The 22,517-nt window shown below is 35.2% G+C and overlaps 1 protein-coding gene and 1 long non-coding RNA gene across 13 annotated transcripts in view; one reads left to right on the top strand and one right to left on the bottom strand.

The window, feature by feature from the left end:
* Positions 1-22,517, top strand: part of LOC126956967 (uncharacterized) — a 246,048-nt gene that overhangs the window by 30,658 nt on the left and 192,873 nt on the right. The window lies entirely within an intron of this gene.
* KIAA0825 (KIAA0825 ortholog) overlaps positions 10,257-22,517 on the bottom strand; it is a 475,219-nt gene continuing 462,958 nt past the window's right edge. For all 10 annotated transcript variants that reach the window (XM_050794274.1, XM_050794276.1, XM_050794275.1 and 7 more), the window contains one exon: positions 10,257-11,225. In XM_050794274.1, coding sequence (XP_050650231.1) covers positions 11,108-11,225 — 118 coding nt within the window. In that variant the 3' untranslated portion in view covers positions 10,257-11,107. The remainder of the gene's footprint in view (positions 11,226-22,517) is intronic.

Here is a 22,517-nt window from a genome sequence, read left to right as displayed (position 1 = left end):
ATTCATTGTGCTATTATAACTGATGTGGAATATACTGGTTTTATAGTTTTCTATTAAAATTCAAGCACTTTCTGGCATCACATTAGGAATGTTTGTCAGTGGTGGGTCTATGTACATGTTCCTTTAATTTGTGGTAGAAACATGCAGCATAATATTTACCAACTTAACCATTTTTATACATTTATAATATTAAATGTATTTGTTTAGATACAACTGTTCACTCATATACATTACGGGAGTATATATATTACTTTTTTCACTGTCAAGTTTTCGAACATTATTTTTACTTAAATTCTGCAACAAGTGTTTTTTATTTTAATTTAATATTTATAAATACTATTTTACATACTCATGAGGTACAAGTGATATTTTGTTAAATGCATAGAACATGTAAGGATCAAGTCAGGGTATTTGGAGTTTCCATCACCTTGAGTATTCCTAATTTCTATGTGTTAGAAACAATTCATATCCTCTTTTCTAGCTATTTTAAAGTATACAACACATTATTCCTAACTATAGTCACCTTACTGTACTATCCAACTTTAGAACGTATACCTTCTACCTAACTGTATGTAAGGATTCACCAACTTCTCTTCATTCCCTCTTCCCACCCACATACCCTTCCTAGTCTCTGTTATCTATCACTCTACTCTCTCCCTCCATAATATCAACTTTTTGCGCTCCTACATATGAATGAGAACATGCAATATTTGTCTTTCTGTGCCTATCTTATTCCACTTAATACAAAATTTCCAGTTCTAACCAAGTTGATGCAATTGACAAGATTTCATTCTTTTTTATGGCCAAATAGTATTCCATTGTGTATATACAACATATTTTCTTATGGTCAAATAGTATTCCATTGTGTATATATATCACATTTAATCTATTCATCCATTGGTGGAAACTTAGATAATTCCATATGTTTGCTATTATAAATATTGGTGTAATAAACATACAATGCAGGTATCCTCTAGATATACTGATTTCATTTCCTTTGGATAAGTACCCAGTAGTGAGACTGCTGGATCATAAAGCAGTTCCATTTTTAGAATTTTGAGAAAGCTCCATATTATTTTCCATAGAGGTTGTACTAATTTACATTCTCACCAGCAGTGTATAAGAGTTCTCTTTTCACAGGAACCATGTGTTACCAGTCTTGGGGTGCTCCCTAAAGCAGATACAACCTAGATGACAACACCCAAGTCCTTTCAAAAGTCTGGAAAGCTTTCCAAGAAAGACATGTTCAAACAAGCCCAGACAGTGAAGACTACAATAAATACCTAGCTCTTCAATGCCCAGACATGAAAGAACATCTACTAGCATTAATAACATCCAGGAAAACATGACCTCACCAAATGAACCAAGTAAGGTACCAGGGACCAATCCTGGAGAAAGAGATATGTGACCTTTCAGACAGAGAATTCAAAATAGCCATGTTGAGGACCCTCAGAGAAATTCAAGATAGCACAGAGCAGCAATTCTGAATTCTATGAGATAAATTTAACAAAGAGATTGAAATAATGCAAAAGAATCAAGCAGAAATTCTGGAGCCAAAAAATCCAATTGGCACACTTAAGAGTTCCTTTAATAGCAGAACTGATCAACCAGAAGAAAGAATTAGTGAGCTTGAAGACAGGCCATTTGAAAAGACACAGTCAAAGCAGACAAAGGTAAAAAGAATGAAAAACAACAAAGCACACCTTATAGGATCTAGAAAATAGTCTCAAAGGGGCAAATCTAAGAGTTATTAGCCTTGAAGAGGAGGTAGAGAAAGAGATAGGGAAGGAAAGTTTGTTGAAAGAGATAACAGAGAACTTCCCAAACCTAGAGAAAGATATCAATATTCAAGTAGAAAAAGGCTATAGAATACCAAGCAGATTTAATCCAAAGAAGACTACCTCAAAGCATTTAATAATCAGACTTCCAAAGGTCAAGCATAAATAAACGATCCTAAAAGCAGCAAGAGAAAAGAAACAAATAACCTAAAATGGAGTTCCAAAATGTCTGGCAGCAGAGTTTTCCGTGGAAACCTTACAGGCCAGGAGAGAGTGGCATGCCATATTTAACATGTTGAAGGAAAAAAACTTTTACCTTAGAATAGTGTATCTGGCAAAAATATCCTTCAAACATGAAGGAGATATAAGGACTTTCCCAGAAAAAACGAAAGCTAAGGAATTTCATCAACACCAGACCTGTCCTACAGGAAATGCTAAAGGGAGTACTTCAGTCAAAAAGAAAAGGTAATTAATGAGCAATATGAAATTACCTGAATATACAAAACTCACTCACTGGTAATAGTAAGTACACAGAAAAACACGGAATATTGTAACACTGTAACTGTGGTGTATAAATAACTCTTATCCTAAGTAGAAAGGCTAAACAATGAACCAATCAAAAATAGTAACTACATTAACTTTTCAAGACATAAGCAATACAAGAAGATATAAATAGAAATAAGAAAAAGTTAAAAAGCAGAGGGATGAAGTTAAGGCAAAGAGTTCTTATTAGAGTTATTCTTGTTTGTTTGTTTATGCAAACAGTGTTAAGTTGTTATCAGGTTAAAACAATGGGTTATAAGACAGTATTTGTAAGCCTCATGGTAATCTTAAACCAAAAAACATACAATGGACACACACAAAATAAAAACCACAAACTATACAATATTACCAGAGAAAGTCACCTTCACTAAAATAAGACAGGAAAGAAAGAAACAAAGAAGAGAAGACCACAAGACAACAAAACAAATAACAAAAAGGCAGGAGTAAGTCTCTACTTATCAATAATAACATTGAATGTAAATGGACTAAACTCTCAATCAAAAGACATAGAGTGGGTGAATGGATGAAAAAACAAGACTCATTAATCTGTTGCCTACAAGAAATACACATCACTTATAAAGACATACATAGACTGAAAATAAAGGGAGGGAAAAAGATATTCCATGCAAATGGAAACCAAAAAAGAGCAGGAGTAGCTATACTTATATTAAACAAATTACATTTCAAGACAAAAACTATAAGAAGAGTCGAAGAAAGTCACTATATAATAAAGAGATCAATTCAGTAAGAGTATATAATAGTTTTAAATATACAGGCACCTGATACTGGAGCACCCAGGTACATAAAGCAAATATTTTTAGAGCTAAAGAGAGAGCTAGGCCTCAATACAGTAAGAGCTGAAAACTTCAACAACTCATTTTCAGCACTGGACAGATTTTCCAGACAGAAAATCAACAAAGAAACATTGAATTTAATGTGCACTACAGACCAAATGAACCTAATAGCTATTATAAAATATTTTATCCAGTGGCCGCAGATTACACATTGTTTTCCTCACCACATGGATCATTCTCAAGGATAGACCATATGTTAGATTTCAGACAAAACAAGTTTAAAACATTCAAATAAATTGAAATAATATTAAGCATCTTATCTGACTACAATGGAATAAAACTAGAAATTAATAAGCGGAATTTTCGGTGGCTCACGCCTGTGATCTCAGCACTTTGGGAGGATGAGGCAGGTGGATCACCTGAGGTCAGGAGTTCAAGACGAGGCCAACATGGTGAAACCCTGTCTCTACAAAAATACAAAAATTAGCTGGGCATGATGGCAGGTACCTGTAATCCCAGCTACTCGGGAGGCTGAGGCTGAAGAATTGCTTGAACTCAGGAGGCGGACCTTGCAGTAAGCCGAGATGGTGCCATTGCACTCCAGCTGGGTGACAGGGTGAGACTCCATCTCAAAAAAAAAAATTTGGAAACTATACAAATACATGAAAATTAAACAATATGCTCCTGAATTACTAGTGGGTCAATGAAAAAAATTAAGAAGGCAATTGAAAAATTTCTTGAAACATATGATAATGGAAACACAACTTACGAAAACCTATGGGATATAGCAAAAGCAGTACTAAAAGAGAATTTTGTAGGTATAAGTGTCTACATCAAAAAAAAAAAAAAAAAAAGAGGAAAAACTTCAAATAAACAACCTAATGATGAATCTTAAAGAAAAGCAAGAGCAAACCAAACTCAAAATTGGTAGAAGAAAATAAATAATAAAGATCAGAGCAGAAATGAATGAAACTGAAATGAAAAAAGCAATACAAAAGATCAATAAAACAAAAAGTTACTTTTTTGAAAAGCTATCAAAATTGACAATCCTGTAGGCAGACTAAGAAAAAAAAAGAGAGAAGATACAAATAAAATCAGAAAAGAAAAAGATGATATTGCAACTGATACTGCAGAAATTCAAAGGATCATTAGTGGCTACTATGAGCAAATATATGCAAATGAATTGGAAAATCTAAATGGTCAAGTTCCCAGACACTACAACCTACCAAGATTGAACGAGGAAGAAATCCAAAACCTGAACAGATCAGTAACAAGTAATGAGATTGAAGCCTTAATTAAAAGTCTCTCAGTAAAGAAAAGCCTGGGATCCAATGGCTTCACTCCTGAATTTTACCAAACATTAAAGAAGAACTAATACCAATCCTTCTCAAATTATTCTGAAAACTAGAGGAGGAGGAAATAGTTCCAAACCCATTCTATGAGACCAGTATTACCCTAATACCAAAACCAAATACCAAAACTATACCTCAACATAATAATAGCCATATATGACAGACCCACAGCTAGTAATTATACCGAATGGGGAAAACTGAAAGCCTTTCCTCTAAGATCTAGAACATGACAAGGATGTCCACATTTAGTACTGTTATTTAACATAGTACTGGAAGTGCTAGCTAGAGAAATCAGACAAGAGAAAGATGTAAAGGGCTTCCAAATTGGAAAGGAAGAAGTCAAATTATCCTTGTTTGCTGATTATACTGTCTTATATTTGGAAAACTCTAAAGACTCCACCAAAAAGCCTACCAAAACTGATAAACAAATTCAGTAAAGTTACAGGAAACAAAAGCAACATACAAAAATGAGTAGAATTTTTATGTGCCAAAAGGGAACAATCTGAAAAGAAATCCAAAAAGTAATCCCATTTACAATAGCCAAGAGTTTAACATAACCAAAGAAGTTAAAGATCTCTACTATGAACATTATAAAACATGGATGCAAGAAATTGAAGAGGACACAAAATAACGGAAAGATATTATATGTTCACGGATTGAAACATTCAATATTGTTAAAATTTACGTAGTACCCAAAGCAATCTACAAATTCTGTGCAATCCCTATCAAAATACCAATGACATTCTTCACAGAAATAGAATAAAGAATCATGAAATTGATATGGAACCACAAAAAAACCCAGAATAGCCAAACCTATCTTAAGCAAAAAGAACAAAACTGAAGGAATCACATTACCTGACTTCAAATTATGCTACAGAGCTATGGTAACTCAAACAGCAATGGTACTGGCATAAAAATAGACACACAGGCCAATAAATAGATTAGAGAACGCAGAAACAAATCCACACACCTACAGCGAACGCATTTTTGACAAAGATGCCAAGAACACACTGGGGGAAAGGATAGTCTTTTCAATAAATGCTACTGGGAAAACCAGCTATCCATATGCAGAAGAATGAAACTAGACCCCCATCTCTCACCATATGCAAAAATAAAATCAAAATGGATTTAAGACTTAAATCTAAGACCTCAAACTATGAAACTACTACAAGAAATATCTCCAGGATATTAGAGAAACTCTCCGGGTCATTGCACTGGGAAAAGATTTCTTGAGTAATACCCTATAAGCCCAGGCAACCTAAGCAAAAATTGACAAATGGGATCAAAACAAGTTAAAAAGCTTCTGCACAGCAAAGGATACAACTAACAAATAAAGAGACAGTCCACAGAATGGGAGAAAATATTTGCAAACTATGCATCTTACAAGGAATTAATAACCAGAATATATAAGTGGCTCAAACAACTCTGTAGGAAAAATTTTAATAATCCAATAAAAAATGGGAAAATATTTGAATATAAATTTCTCAAGAGAAGACATAAAAATGGCAAACAGGCATATGAAAAGGTGCTCAACATTATTGATCATCAGAGAAATACAAATCACAACTACAATGAGATATCATCTCACCCCAGTTAAAATGGCTTATAGAAAGAAGAAAGAAAGAAAGAAAGAGAGAGAGAGAGAGAGAAAGAAAGAAAAAAGAAACAGGCAATAACAAATGCTGATGAGAATGTGGAGAAAGGGGAACTCTCATACACTGTTGGTGGGAATGTAAATTAGTACAACCTCTATGGAGAAGTTTGGACACTCCTCAAAAAACTAAAAATAGAGCTATCATATGATCCAGCAATTCCACTACTGGGTATATATCCAAAAGAGATGAAATCAGTCTATGGAAGAGATATCTGCATTCATGTTTGTTGCAGCATTTTTCACAATAGCTAAGATTTGGCAGCAGCCTAAGTGTTCATCAACAGACAAATGGATAAAGGAAATGTGGTACATATATGCAATGGAGTACTATTCAACCACAAAAAGAATGAGATTCTATCATTTGCAACAACATGGATGGAACTCGAGATCATTATGATAAGTGAAATAATCCAGGCACAGAAAGACAAGCGTTACATGTTCTCACTTATTTGTGGAATCTAAAAATCAAAACAATTGAACGCATGGACATAGAGAATAGAAGGACGGTTACTAGAGGCTGGGAAGGGTTGTTGGGGATTAGGGGTACATGTGGATGGTTAATGGGTACAAAAGAAATGGCAAGAATGGATGAGGCCTACTATTTGATAGCACAACAGGGTGACTATAGTCAATAATAATTGTATGTTTTAAAAATAACTAAAATGATGTAATTGGATTATTTGCAATACAAAGGATAAAAGCTTGAGGAGATGGATACTCCATTCTCCATTATGTGATTATTGTGCATTGCATGCCTATATCAAAACATCTCATGTATCCCATAAATATATATGCCTACTATGTACCCACACAATTAATAAAATAAAATAAATTAATAATCCACAAAATTTTCCCCTTTCCCCGCATTCTTGCCAACATCTCTTGTTTTTCATATTTTTAATAATAGTCATTATAACTGGGGTAAGATGATATCTCATTGTGGTTTTGATTTGCATTTCCCTGATGATTAGTGATGTTGAGCATATTTTCACATACCTGTTGGCCATTTGTATGTCTTCTTTTGAGAAATATCTATTGATATTCACCCAATTTTTGATAGGATTATTATTTATTTATTTGTTTGTTTGTTTATTTATTTATTTATTTATTTTTATTTTTATTTTTATTTTTTTTTTGAGACCGAGTCTTGCTGTGTCACCCAGGCTGGAATGCAGTGGCGCGATCTGGGCTCACTGCAACCTCCGCATCCTGGGTTTAAGCAATTTTCCTGCCTCAGCCTCCTGAGTAGCTGGGATTACAGGCATGCGCCACCATGCCGGGCTAATTTTGGTTTCCAAGCATCTCCCTATGTTGGTTTCAGAGTCCACATGGGTCAAAGGGCTCTCCCATGGCTTGGTTTGCAGTAACCTGTAGTGGGAGCATGCACTGCTAGAGGTCTCTCACCCTTTTCTCGACCAGGAAGTCTCTCTGGGCTTCCGGTCAATCCTGGCTGAGCAGGCTGCCTCACCTCTCTCCTTCCTTGTTCTAATGTTTTCTGACACTTCTCTGTTGAATTCCAGTATTCTCTCTTAGATCATTTATTCGAAGTGTGGTTATCTACTCGCTATGTTGGTTCTTCTTTGTGGAAGAGGTGAGTAGCAAATGTAGCTAGTCAGCCATCTTGAAGCTGCTTTCTCAGCAATCTCTCCTAACCATGTTGAAGTATACAGTTTAGTTGTGTTAAGTGTATTCACATTCTTGTGGAACAGATCTCCAGACTTTGTCATCTCATAAATCTGAAACTCTAAACGCTTTGAACAACCATTCCCCTTTTCCTCCTCCCCTGCCCCTCTGCATTTGACTACTTTAGATACCTTATGTAAGTGGAATCACACATTATTTGTCTTTTAGGGACTGGCTTATTTCACTTAGCATAATGTGATCAAGGTTCATCCATGTTGCAGCATATGACAGAAATTCCTTTCTTTTTAAGGTTGAATACAGCTGGGTTTTTTTTCTATGAAACATTTCAATTTTAAAGGGAGGTATTAAAAATCTTAAATTTTTTTATAGTAAGGAATGATAATTATGAACTACCTGAAACTTTCTTTGACCCAGGTATATATAAACTGGGGTAATAGGACATTATGAGTAGGCACATCTTGTTAAACAAAACAATTGATTTCTTTTTTCCATTCTTTGGTTGGTAGTTCTATAATAGTGTTTGGTAGAGATGACAAAAATGTAAAATATCTGAAATAGACAATATTATTTATAATTTATTTAAAAATTAATTCATACTATTTTCACATAGTAACTGCTAAACCATTAATAAAATAGATATCTCTATATAATTACATAAAATACAGTTAAACAGAACACAGAAGGAAGATCATACTTTATAGGAAGATAATATTTTTGTAATAAGCATATGGGGAGATATAAACTGTTAGGCTTCATTCCTGTTGTTAACTCATACAAATGTGAGAAACAAAAACCTTTTTGAAATACCACTTCTTATTATTCTTAAAAAAAGTATTGCGTATAAAGTTAAAATAATCTGATAAATCAATGACTTGTCACTTAACACTTTCAATTATAAACTTTATTGCACTTATGGCTATAATAAATTCACTGAACAAGCACAGAATAGAATTCAACTGCAAGCCCACTTTCTCTACTACTTTTCTCTTCCTTTAAACTCATCCCATTCTCCCCTACTATACTTCTTTCCTTTCAAAAGGAAGCCACAGAAAATATTTTTTCTGGAGGAACAAAATTACTTTCCAGGATTAGTACAGGAATATATGAATTAAATAATAATAGCTTTAAAAGATGACCTTTAGATATATTAGAAGACAATCCAAATGTGAAATCCTATAACTTTATAAGATGTTATATTTGGTTTATTGGATTAATTTATTTTTAACTTTCCATTTTTGCATCTAGTGTAATGAAGCACAATTAGGCAGATTTAGTACACAGACCACCACTTAGCTGAAGGAATAAAGTCAACTGTTGCCTTACGTTGATTGTTATACTAACCTATTTAAAGATCAGATTAGATGGAATGTCCAGTTCTCATAAAATTTTCCTACCATTTTCTAAATGGTCTTCACAGAATTTTTAGAAATTACTTCAACCAAATCTTAAAAACACTTGGTTTATGATTATACTGGCCAACTAAAGTACATTTTTTAAAAATAAAATGTGTTATTTGGCAGGCAGCTGTCTACATGGCCATTTATGTATTTTTATTTAAAGAAAAAATGTAAGAGATTTCCTAATGTGGCCTCCTCTGCACCCCAAGCTTTTACTCTTTGAAAAATGCATGAGTACTTTCCTTTGGAAATCATGTAGCCTACACATATTTTATAAAAATCACAGGATGTGGGAGTACGGACAATTTATTATATATCTGAGAACATCAGAAAACATGAAGTTTGATGTCATATGCTCTAAAATAGCCCATGATGTAAGGCTTCTGGGCCTGGTGTGGTCGCTCATGCCTATAGTTCCAGTGCTTTGAGAGACAGAGGTGGGAGGATCACTTGAGGCAGGGAGTTCAAGTCCAGCCTGGGCAACATAGTGAGACCCCATCTCTACAAAAATATTTAAAAAATTAACCAGGTGTGGTGGCACACAACTGTAGTTCTAGCTAGGTGGGAGAATCACTTGAGGCAAGGAGTTCAAGTCCAGCCTGGGCAACATAGTGAGACCTCATCTTTACAAAAAAATTTAAAAAATGAATCAGGTGTGGTGGCACACACCTGTAGTTCTAGCTACTCAGGAGGCTGAGGCAGGAGTATTGCTTGAGCCCATGAGTTTGAGGTTACAGTGAACTATGATCATGCCACTGCACTACATTCTAGGCAACAGAGCGAGACCCCATGTCTAAAATGAAAAAAAAAAAAAAAAAGATATAAGGCTTCTCCCAGACATTCTTAGACTGCCCAACCATGCAATTCTCTGTTGTCTTTTTCTTTCATTAGCAGCTATTTAATCGATTGTGTTCGTTAACTGCCCCCTTGATGAAATAATACTGTAGTAGGCATATAGGGAGTTATAAAGGGAGACTTCATATTATATAATAAGATCTTCAAGGTCTTTATAAACTAATATCAGGCACTGATAGGAAGGAAATAATAAATATCTATAATTGTTCTTAGCAGAGAGGGTACTAGAGCCTGTTCTGTTTTCTTTATGTGTGTGTGTGTGTGTGTGTGTGTGTATAGCAATATAATGAAAAATTTTTTAAGTAACACATTATATGAGCTAATGAGCTTTGGGGTAAAGATTGCTGGAATTAGTTTTGAGCCTAAATTTGGAAGAAAGATGGATTCTGGTTGGGAAAACATGGCAAGCATGTGACTTGAACCAAGAGGATGGCAGGCAATTGTCTGAACATGGAGCCATTTGGTATAGGACCTGAATATGTATGAGTAGAAGTTTGATTCTGTTTTAGGAGGAAGACTGAAAACCACTACAAGCAGAGGTGTGACTAAAGTTATAGTTCAGGAGAATGCCTTTTTTTTTTTTTAACTGTAATTAGATAAATTGAATGAGGAAAGTTGGCACAATTGTGGGTAAGGCAATTAAGATTGGGACTTGGGCTACAGCTACAACAAAATTAAATTCAAAATTTCAGATAACCTCACGGGGCTATGTGACTCCACTCAACTTAACATCCAAATGTTGCATTTCAAAAATCCTTTAAAAATTTTCTGAACATTTTTGCCTGTTGTCATAGATACTTCAAGACTGAAAGGAGAAAAAAATAATTCAAAGGGAACACGAGATGGCAGCAGTTATATCATATAAAGAGAAAGATTGAGGAAAGAAAAACATTTGAAATTATTTTTAAAATAAAAAAGATATGTAACACTTTATTCTTTATGTGCTGTATTCCTTTTCAGTACAGAGATTACTCAGTCATTGGTTTCATGCTTCACAGCACATATGAGGTCCATTCTGACTATGGTAAAAAATCCTACTCCATTACATGGGATTGTTTCCTAAAATAAAGCTGTTGCTGTTTTCTGCAGATTACTGTTCCTCTGTGTTATCTGAGGCAGAAGAGTTCTGTGGGGTGCAAATTTGTTTTAAGTGCTCCAGCATTGCTTTTTCTTCCTCTTGTAGTGTTTCATCCTTCTTCATTTCCCACCTAAAAGAAAAATCACGTCTTAGCATTTTTGTAACTTTCAAACCACAGGTCAACACTCAGTTAATAAGGCTTGAATATGCAATCATTGGCTTATTGAGTCATCTGTTTCCACTTGTTTATTCTTCACTGACTGCCTATTGGGTAATACGATTCATTGGCACTGCCTCCACGGAGTGGGCCAGGAGAGTGGGAGACGAAAGTAGAGTGAAATCAGCTCCACTTCAGGATAGTTTTTAAAGAACTGTTTCAAATGAGGTTCCTGTATTTCAAGAATGTATGTGGCCTATGAAAATACACATATAAATACAATCTAGAATTAGCAACTAATAAGCAAATATTTTTCATAGTATTGTTTCCCTCACTGATTAATCAGATTAGTGGTTTTAAGTTGCAGGGAGGCTTGCCAGGAAGACTTTAGCAGAAAGAAGAACATCAAGCTTACTTGGATATACCTTAAGGGCAGGTCAGTCTATTTCTTGAAATAAGATCAGATTTGAAGCAATCAAGTTCAACCACTCTAGAAAAGTGGCAAATTGTTAGCAAGGTTCCAAATAACATTGACTAAAAAAAAAAAAAGAGATTAAAGACTTTCTAATTCTGGATGATTAAGAGATACAGAATAAAATCTTAGACTCTCAAACTACATACATATAAATATAATCTTACAAAGTAAATATCATCACAATAACCCGAGCACACTTACTTCTTCCTTCCTATCCACTCTTTCCACCTCCCCAGGACTGCCCAGGACTGCCCAGAGTATACTGAACCCAGCATTCTAACAGTTTCATTCTCCTCTACTCACTCTTATTTCTGTCCCTCCCTAAGCTGTCCACTATGATGTAATGTTACAAAAGGATTTTAAAGCCAATGCTGATACAGTCTAAAAGATCTTCTGCCATAAAGGCTTCAGCAGGATAGGATTTCTAATAACAAACAAGCAGCTACTCACTGAATGTCCTCCAGAACCCCTCATTGTGTTATAATCCAAACTCCCAGACAACAAATAGTCTGTTACACATGAATTTAGGGTGGAATTTTCTGGTTTTGTTTGAATGATGAAAAGAAAGCAACTGTATTTTCTTTGTGTGTGTGTGTTTTGTTTTGTTTTGTTTTGTTTTGTTTTGTTTTGTTTTTGAGACAGGGTCTCCCTCTGTTACCCAGACTGGAGTACAGTGGCACAACTATGACTCACTGCAGCCTTGACCTGGGCTCAAGTGATCTTCCTGCCTCAGCCTCTGAAGCAGCTGGGGCTATAGGTGCATACCACCATGCCCAGCCAATTTTTTAATTTTTTGTAGAGACAGGGTCTCCCCTATGTTGCCCAGGCTGGTCTTGACCTCCTGGGCTCAACTGATCGTACTCCCTCAGCCTCCCAAAGTGCTGGGAATACAGGTGTGAGCCACCATGCCTGGCCTTGGATTTTCCATAAAGATCTCATAGTAGGATGTCTGTTCCCATACACGTTTCCTTTTTGGAGTGCTGAGTTCAGTATGCCTGGTCAGTCCCAGCAGTGATATATATGAGATGAAGAAGGAGGGGAAATATGGAGAGAAGAAAAAGGATTATCTGAAAAGTGACACTTGGTTTCAATTTATATTTCTGCTTCACCCTCTGCCTACGATTCTCATTTCCTAGCCTCAAACTTGTCTGGATCTAAAAACTGCTATTTTTGGCTGCCTTAGTTTCTCCATGTTTCCATATGGTTGAAGTTAAGTCGTTGATCTAACAGGTTTTAATAACAACATGAATGAAAAAAAGTTTTTCACTGCCACACTATTCAAAGCCACATCACAAGGGAAGTCAGTATTTTGGGATTTACAATTTAGCCCACAGGATTTTCTTACACCGCTTTCATGGAATTTTAATGATAAAAAGCTCTCCCTACCATTTTATATGGGTGAAATTGGGTATCACTAATATTCATGTTAAATTGAGCTCCTCCCAAGCAGGAAAATAAATAATGGAAAATACTTTTATATAGCATTAACTAATGGTTAAGCATTCTTTTAAACACTTCACATATCACTCTTTAAATTCTCAATAAAAAATGTTATTATTCCTGTTCTACAGATTACTAAGCTGAGGTACAGAATGTTAAAATCACTGGCCTGTGTATCTTTGTATTTGAACTCAGAGAATAAGGCTCTGGATTCTGGACTTTCAAATGGAATTAACAACCATGGTTTAAAAACCATTTACAGCTAATACAAATTACTGGTAAAAAAAAAAAAAAAAAAGTTTAAATATTTTACTTTCTAAAAAATATTGCCCAAATTGTGCTAGATATTACATAAAATAACCCTCTAAGGATCATATAATCTTAAAAGAAATCCAAACATGAAAAATTAGATTTGCCTTTTTTCCCTCCCATGTAAAGGTGCTAATATTGTCTGAGTAAATGAATTATTTTATGAATGTCAACAGAATAAAGTATGTAATATGCACATAAATATTTTGATCATTGTCTCTGCTTGTGAAAATTGAAAGTAGTCTCTCTGCTTCATTAAAAATCCGTATAATTAATGTAATTTAAATGAATCATATACATAATAGAATCCGTGATAAGGATTTTTGAAGCTTCATGACAATTATAGGCACTTCACAGTATAATTGAGCTGTTAGTAATTAATGATATTAGGCAAAGTTATTTACCTACCACAACCTTATTATATTTGCTCTGAGCTTATTAAGAAGAAATCATTTAATAAGAAGATAAAAAATGATGACAAAAATGGATGAAAAAATAATATTAAAACTACATTTTCCTTAATAGTTTTACTCATATTGAGTGAAAGCATTAGAGATTTGAAATGTGTATTTATCACAAACATTGTTATATTTCATATCTATAAGTTCTTAAGAGAAGTTTTTCTTTAATTCCATCGTGGTTTTGGGTTTTGTTAACACAATGCAAACACGACAAGTCAATTCTGTTAAAAAAAAAATACTGAAAGAGAAAAGAATCTACCAATTTGTTAAACATAATTGGATGGGCAATCTGTTAAAAATCTTTACTCCTAATTTCCCCTAATATATTTAATATCTGTGGTGGAAAAAGCATACCCTACAGAAACCAGAAAATGTTGGAAGCAGCATATTCTGGTTCCTCCCAAAAAGCATTATGAGGTAATTATATTTTTGTTTTTCCTAATTTTGGTAGCCTGCCCTTTTATATGATTGTTGAATTCCCCACCTGCCTACTATTGTAGAAGAATTGCAGCCTGGCCCCCACAGCTGGTGGCAATGACTATGGTGTGTCTTAGACACTGATTAGCAGTAAAGTCTCATGAGACTCCACTGATCTGCACCATGATATTAACTGTCTTCTGGAATTGGCTCCATCTGTATGGCTCCTGGGTGGTTAGATATGGGTCCCTTTTCCTAGGCAAGCACAATAGGGACTCTAAAGCCTAGACTGACATACTCTAACAGAATTAGCAGTTACAACTTTGCTCATTTGTACCACTCTGATTGACTTGGTTGTTCTTAGCCTTGATGCATGTTCCTGAATTTACACACATATTCATTCCTCAAGCAGAGATATCTACTTGCTACTCTGTATGTTTTATTAATATTAGCACATATTACAGAGCTTTTCCATGTGCCATACCATGAGCTAAGACCTTTCTGTTTTTGCTCACCCACAATGAGACCTTGAGGTTTGAAAAATAAAAACAGTCACAGATCAGTGAACAACTATTCTAGTGATCAGTTTCATAAAATCTTACATTTGGGGAGGTTTCGAGGATGACTGTGTGTTAGAGCCAACCAGGAGAGCCTCTCTTAGGGACATGCATAGTAAAGCATGAGGTATATGGTAGCATTGGTCCAAGCTGTCACAGAAGCAAATCTTGGGTGGCCTGTACTGCAGGAAGGAGCAGCTGACACCAGACAGATGAGGAGGGCCAGAATCTGGAGGGTGAGAAGGTCTTTGAGGCATTTACCCTGCCTTTTACTGAGAGAAAAACATTTAAAATACCCGAAATCAATAGTGTTCTGAATAAGAGCACAGGCCCTAGAGTCACTCCACCTTTGTGTTGAATCTGAATGTAAACTTCCTAGATGTAAACTTACCTACCACAACCTTATTACCTACCACAACCTTATTATATTTGCTCTGTGCTTATTAAGAAGAAATCATTTCATAAGAAGATAAAAAATGATGACAAAAATGGATGAAAAAATAATATTAAAACTACATTTTCCCCCAGGCAAGTTTTTTAACCCCTTGGTGCTTCGGGGTTCTTTCTCTTGTATAAATATGTTCACGTTGGAACACAGGCCCCCTTATTTGTTTATGTACTGTCAATGACTGATCTCACTCAATAATGTCAGAGTTTAGTAGTTGCAATTGAGACAGACTAAGACTGCATGTCCTGTAAAGCCTAAAATATTTACTATTTGGACTTTTTTTTTGCAGGAAGTTTGCCAAATTTGTGCTAGAATGATAGTTCTTAACTGGGGCGACACTGCCTCCCTATGGGGAAACATGGAGGGTATTTTTGGCTGACACTATATCTAGAGAGTGCTTCTGCTAGGACCTAGACAACACAGATGGCAACATCTTTAATGTGCAACAATCCTGCACAATGAAGAGTTGTCTTCCCAAAATGTCAATATATCCCCACTGAGAAACATTGGCTTTTGAATCTCCAAGTAATACTGAATAAGAATTGGTATACTAAAATAGGAAGAATCCCTATCTAATTTCTGATTTTAATTGAAATAGTTTTAGTCTTTCAGACTGTTTAGAATACTGTTTGCTGCAGAATGAGGGTTTAGAAGTTAGGGTGCTGGATTTAAATCCCTTATAAGCAGTGTGGCCTTGGGCAACCCAGATAAAACAGTGCCTCAGTTTCCTTTTAGAATGCTAATAATAATAGTGCCTGCACACAGAGTTGGAATAAGGTAGAAGAGATTAAACACACATAAAACATAAATTAATGCCTCGTTTATAGCAAGCACTCAGCAAGTGATAACTATTTTTATGATGATGATGATGATTTGGCATATTGGTTAAGCTTGCAAGCAGGAGAAGTCCTGGGTGTGGTCAGTTACACAAATAGAGAGTTATTGTCTTCATATAATAAGAATGCAGAGGTGGGTGATTGCTTGCATAGGTTAAGTAGTTTAACAACAGCAGGGCTGATGTCTCTGTGGTTCTCTTGTCCTTTACCTCATGGTCCCAATATGATTGCTGCAGCTTCAGCCCTCATATCCTCGATCTGAGGCAGGAGGAAGGAGTATGGCTCCACCTGTCTTATTTTATTGGGGTAATAAAACCTCTGCCAGATTCTTCCCAGTAGACATTGGAACCATCCTGTCTAGGCTTGAATCCTGACTCTGCCACTTACTAGCTGTGTGATATTGAATACATTTCTTAATCTCTCTGTGCATCAGTTCTCTTATATGCAAAATAGGGGGTGCTAGTGGTGTACATTGTTATATACCAACAATGTATACCAATGTATCTCAATGCATTGTTATAAATAGTGGATGAGCTATAAATTTAAGTCCTTCATAGAATGTTACTCTTATTTTGTAAGATTCTGCTTGTGTCTGGTGGTTTCCTCAGAGCTCCTACCTTGATGTGCTTTCTCACGCTCTGTGTCTTTCACATTTTTTTTATCTGGTAAATTATCTTTTCTGTCAATCAATAATATAATATTGCAATAAATAAATTCCAGTAAGTAAATATTACAACATATACATATATATATGTATATGATCATGTGGTCATTCCCTCTTGTTTTTCATGAGGGAAATGTTTCATGCTAGTCCACTCTGTTCACCCTAGCATGGCCAAGGTTGTTTTTGTTTTCCTATAATCACTTTGCTGTATTTTTCAAACACAGACTGTAATAATGGTATTTGATCATATTCTTGGCATTTCTCCTGAGATACCAATAAAATACTTGAATATAAAAATGTAACTTAAGTCTCCTGTTTAATGTTATTATGAAACATTTATGTAGCACTTTATATTTACAAAGTGCTTTACAATTATTTATTAGTTAATTGTACTGTTAAACAACATTAGCCATCTGGCCAAATAAATGATTTCAAATTGTTCTACCAATATGTAGCTGAGGAGTGAAGAGTAAAGTCATATTGGATTTCATTCTTCAAGAAAAATCTTCGTGGTCTTTCTCTCCTCCACATTGCACAGTGCAGACTGGTTTTTCAGAGGGAGGTTCCAATTAGAGGGGAAAGTAATGTCTCTGTTACCTTCTTTCTGCTTTTCTGTACATGTGAGCTTTTCTCAGGATCAATCCTAAACCATCTTCTCTTCTCACTTGGAAAGCCCCACATATCCAGTTGTCTCATGTCTGTAATTCAGCTCTGTCCCAAGCTGTAATTCAGTATCCTTAAACTTTGATTTTGCCCTAAGTTCTCTTAGTTCAATTCTTGATGGCCATTTTTACTTACATTCCAATTATATCAATGTTAAATATATATGTACATATATGCATACAGTGTACATATATGTATACAGTACACATGTATACAGTATATGTAGTACATATCTGTATATATGTATATAGTACATATCTGTATACTGTACATATACACATATATATGCATCAGTATATATAATATATACACATGTATGTTAAATATATACACTGTATATGTGTATATTAAATATATACTGTATGTATGTATATTTAATGTACGTATATTTAATATATAATTTAAATGTATGTATATTTAATATATATTAATGTATGTATGTATATTTAATATATAATATATGTCTGTATATTTAAATTATTCAAACTGACCATTACCCCTTCTCCCTCAATAACACAGGGTCGGAAGAGTGAAGAGTAAAGTCATATTGGATTTTATTCTTCAAGAAAAACCCTTGTTGTCTGTCTCTCCACATTGCACAGTGCGGACTGGTTTTTCAGAGGGAGGTTCAAATCAGAGGGGAAAGTAACGTCTCTGTTACCTTCTTTCTGCTGTTCTGTACATGTGAGTTTTTCTCAGGATCAGTCCTAGACCATCTTCTCTTCTCCCTTGGAAAGCCCCACATATCCAGTTGTTGTTCACAAAGTATTTTATGCCACCACTCCCAATCTTGTTCACAGTCTGTCACCAGTTAAGAGACAACTTACTCTGCATTCTGACATTCATGCATACCCCACTGCCATTAGTCCACAGGTACCCATGATTTCAGTGTCTGGACAGTGCAATCATCTCCAGATATCCAGATCCAAAGACTCACGCTACTGCTACATCAAACCAGCAATGACTGCCCTACCTAGAGAGTTTAAAGTCTTTACTGTTCTAGCTTGGTAGCAGCAGTTCTGTTTAGCTGCTAATACCTCCCCTAGGGAGAAAATTACTTTCCTTATTGTCTCCCGCATTGTGGTTTCCCACTTGTGTTTGCACTTCTGCTTTTGCTGTTCCACCCACATGAAATGCCTTTCCACCTACCCCAAACCTGCTCATCCTTCTTCAGACCCAGTCCACAGCCCACCTCTTTCATGGAGAACTTCCCAACTACGTATGCCTAATGTGTGATCATCCTTTTCCTTTGAGTCCTATAATATCTAATGTCTGTGCTTATGGATATCAGGTCAATTTTGGTCAATTAACCACATACTGCTTTGTTACATCTTTTCTATTACTTTCTTGAGCTGTTATTTCATTGTTGCATTAACAGTTTTTTTCACATGTATCTTTTCATCTGTACTTGCAGTTTGTTGAAGAAGACTTCATTATCAGTAGCTTTTGTTTCAAATATTTTATTTCAAACAACATATTTTCTTTTTCAAATAGAAAAGAGATGGATTTATTTTTATGAGCCTCAGGAATGTTTTTGAACATATTTATCAACTATTAACAGTTTTCTCTTATAATATGACAAATGCAAAAACACATAGAAATTGACCTTTTCACGTTCATGTCATCTTTGTTATCATTTGCTTTTAATAAACATGGCAGAGTGAGGACATTTGAAATGCTGCTGCTCAAGTTATGTTGTTAGAAGCAAGAAAATGCCACCCAAGCTGAGGCCACTTAATTCAGCCTTTTAGTAAGCATTGGAAAGTGTAGGAAGAGTGGATTTTTCTGTTCTTGATTCAGCCTCTAAATGACACCACCATGGCTTGCCCTGCATACAATCTTTCCTTCATCTTATTTCTCAGCATTTACAACCATCTCAACTTGATACTTTTAAGGAATCCATAGGTTACTTATCATTTCCAGGGATAGAAATGATAAGGATAGAGAAGCTTAGGACACAGGACATCTAGAATAGATGGTTACTTTTCTGTGAAAGCTTTCTCCAGGGAACGCAATTGAAAGCAAATTCAGACAGTATTTGGTTATGATTTTTTTTTTTTTTTTAGGGTCATAGTCTCATTCTGTTGCCCAGGCTGGAGTTTAGTGGCATGATCATAGTTCATTATAGCCTCAAACTGCTGGTCTCAAGTGATTCTCCTGTCTCAGCCTCCCGGGTAGCTAGGACTACAAGGGTGCACCACCATGGCCACCTATTTTTTTTTTTTTTTTTTAACATTTTTCTGTAGAGAAGAGGTCTCACTTTGTTGCCCAGTCTGGTCTCAAACCCCTGGCCTCAAGCAACCCTCCTGCCTTGGCCTCCCAAAGCATTGGGATTATATAAGTGTCAGCTACCATTCCTGGTCTGGTTATGCTATTTAATGATCATAGAATAATAACATTACTTGTCTCTCCATGATTCAGAGAAATTGCAGATAGATGTCATGTTATTTCTTCTCCCAAACAAACAAACAAACAAACCTGTTCTGTCCCCTACTCCAGTGCTTCCCACCCCTTAAAATGGACAAATATCTTAGTTTGGCTCAAGTAGCATATTTCAAATAACTAATAGTTTAGTGTTTTGTACACTGTAATCTGTGCTTTTTAAGCACTGGAAAAATATCTGTTGATTGGTCTGTGTTAGAAGTTCAAGTGTTACTATGTTATTCTTAGGTGGAATGAAGAAATAATAACTTTTCACTACCAGTATCACAATGAGTAGTAGTTGATATCTCAAAAGGTATTATTTGTTAATTTTATGAATGATGAATATGATGGCTCTTAGACCATTAAAATTAATTTACCCATCCTTAGTTTTTGTATCACTATTTGTTTCTTAAAGTCTAAAATTCAATGACCTTACCAAGAGGCAACAACTTCCTGCAAGTTCATTTATTTACTAACTATACTCACAACCTTTTTAAAAATGAGATAGTGGTATAAAGAAAAATGATATTCAGTAATTTCAGTCTTTGGTACCTGACTAGTATTTTTGACCAATGTAAAAGGGTTTTAAACAAACTTTGCTTAGCAAAGCACTTAATTTAGGTCACATATCACACTGGAGTGAGACTTTTTGTAGGTCACTATTTAAACATTTAATTTCTGGTGATGTGACACCAAAAACTAAATGTTTAATTTAATTTGATTGATCCCAATAACCTTTTCCTTCCTCTGACTTTCTTTGCCACCACTTTTTTCTTTAGTATGTAACTTTATATCATCATCTCACTTGGGTCTCTGGTTGTTGATTGCCTGGCTTCTCCTATCAGTTTAGAAGCTCCTCAAAGGCGTACAGTAGAACTGTCAAAAAAGGGCTGTCATTTTAATTATCATAACCAGCTTTGATGTAAAGAGGATGTTATTATAGTTAATTCTGAGACACTGTATAAATCAGCAGAGCCCTCTTAATTTAGTCATCAGTAAAATATAACCATTCACGTTTCCATTCTGGTTAATGTAATTAACTGAGTATAACAATATTTAGGTCCTCAATTTTTAAGGGATCAAAATACATAATACTAACTAAATGAATTTAAATTTATCTTTCATGACTCAGACAACACTTTCAGATTATACCATTTCTTAAAATATGGTGCTGTAGATATAGAATAAATAGAAGACTGACCCAAATGAGCATAAACTCTGGGAAACTCTGTCTCAATGAATGGTAATAGTAGGAAATTAATTGTAATGGGCTCTTGTTATAAGAATGAAATTAGAAGGCCTTAAAGATTACTTGTTATATTGAACTTTAGCATGTATAGCTTATGTTTTGAGAGATCAACCTTAGTTTGTATTCTATTTAATATGTATCACAATGAGCCACATTTTAGAACAGAGTTTTACCATATGTAATTAACTTGCTTATCTATCTAGCAAATGTTTGAGAGCCTGCTGAGTTCAAAACAATGAGCTAATCTAGATTCAGTGCAATCCCTATCAAAATACCAATGGCATTCCTTTTAGAAATAAAAAAAAAATCCTAAAGTTTATATGGAATCACAAAAGAGCCAAAAGAGCCAAAAACAATCCTAAGCAAAAAGAACAAAACTGGAGGAATCATATTATCTGACTTCAAATTATATTACAGAGGTATAGTAACCAAAGCAGCATGGTATTAGCATAAAAATAGACACACAGACTAATGGAACAGAATAGAGAACAAAGAAACAATCCACACACCTACAGTGAACTCATTTTTTTTTTTTTTTTTTTTAAGACAGAGTCTCACTCTATTGCCCAGACTGGACTACGGCGGTGCGATCTCAGCTCACTGCAACCTCTGCCTCCCAGGTTCAAGCGATTCTCCTGCCTTAGCCTCCCAAGTAGCTGGGACTACAGATGTGTGCCACCACGCCTGGAAAATTTTTTGTATTTTTAGTAGAGACGGGGTTTCACCGTGTTAGCCAGGATGGTCTCCATCTCCTGACCTCGTGATCTGCCTGCCTTAGCCTCCCAAAGTGCTAGGATTACAGGCATGAGCCACCGCACCCCACCTCAGTGAACTGATTTTTAACAAAGGTTCTAAGAACATGCAGTGGGGAGAAGACAGTCTCTTCAACAAATGGTGCTGGGAAAACTGGATATTCATTTACAGATGAATGAAACTAGACCCCCATCTCTCACCACGTAAAAAATCAAATCAAAATGGATTAAAGACTTAAAATATAAGACCTCAAAGTATGAAACTACTACAAGAAAACATTGGGGAAAATCTCCAGGACATTTGTCTGGCTAAAGATTTCTTGAACAATACCCCACAAGCATAGGCAACCAAAGCAAAAATTGACAAATGGGATCAAAACAAGTTAAAAAGCTTCTGGACAGCAAAGGATACAATCAACAAAGTGAAGAGACAACCCACAGAATGGGAGAAAATATTTGCACACTACTTTTCTGAAAAAGGATTAATAGTCAGAATATATAAGGAGCTTAAACAACTCTATAGAAAAAAATGTCTAACAATCTGATCAAAAAATGGAAAATATTTGAATA

The sequence above is a fragment of the Macaca thibetana genome, chromosome 6 (genome assembly GCF_024542745.1).
Source record: "Macaca thibetana thibetana isolate TM-01 chromosome 6, ASM2454274v1, whole genome shotgun sequence".
Classification (NCBI taxonomy): Eukaryota; Metazoa; Chordata; class Mammalia; order Primates; family Cercopithecidae; genus Macaca; species Macaca thibetana.
This window is presented reverse-complemented; position numbering and strand designations above follow the sequence as displayed.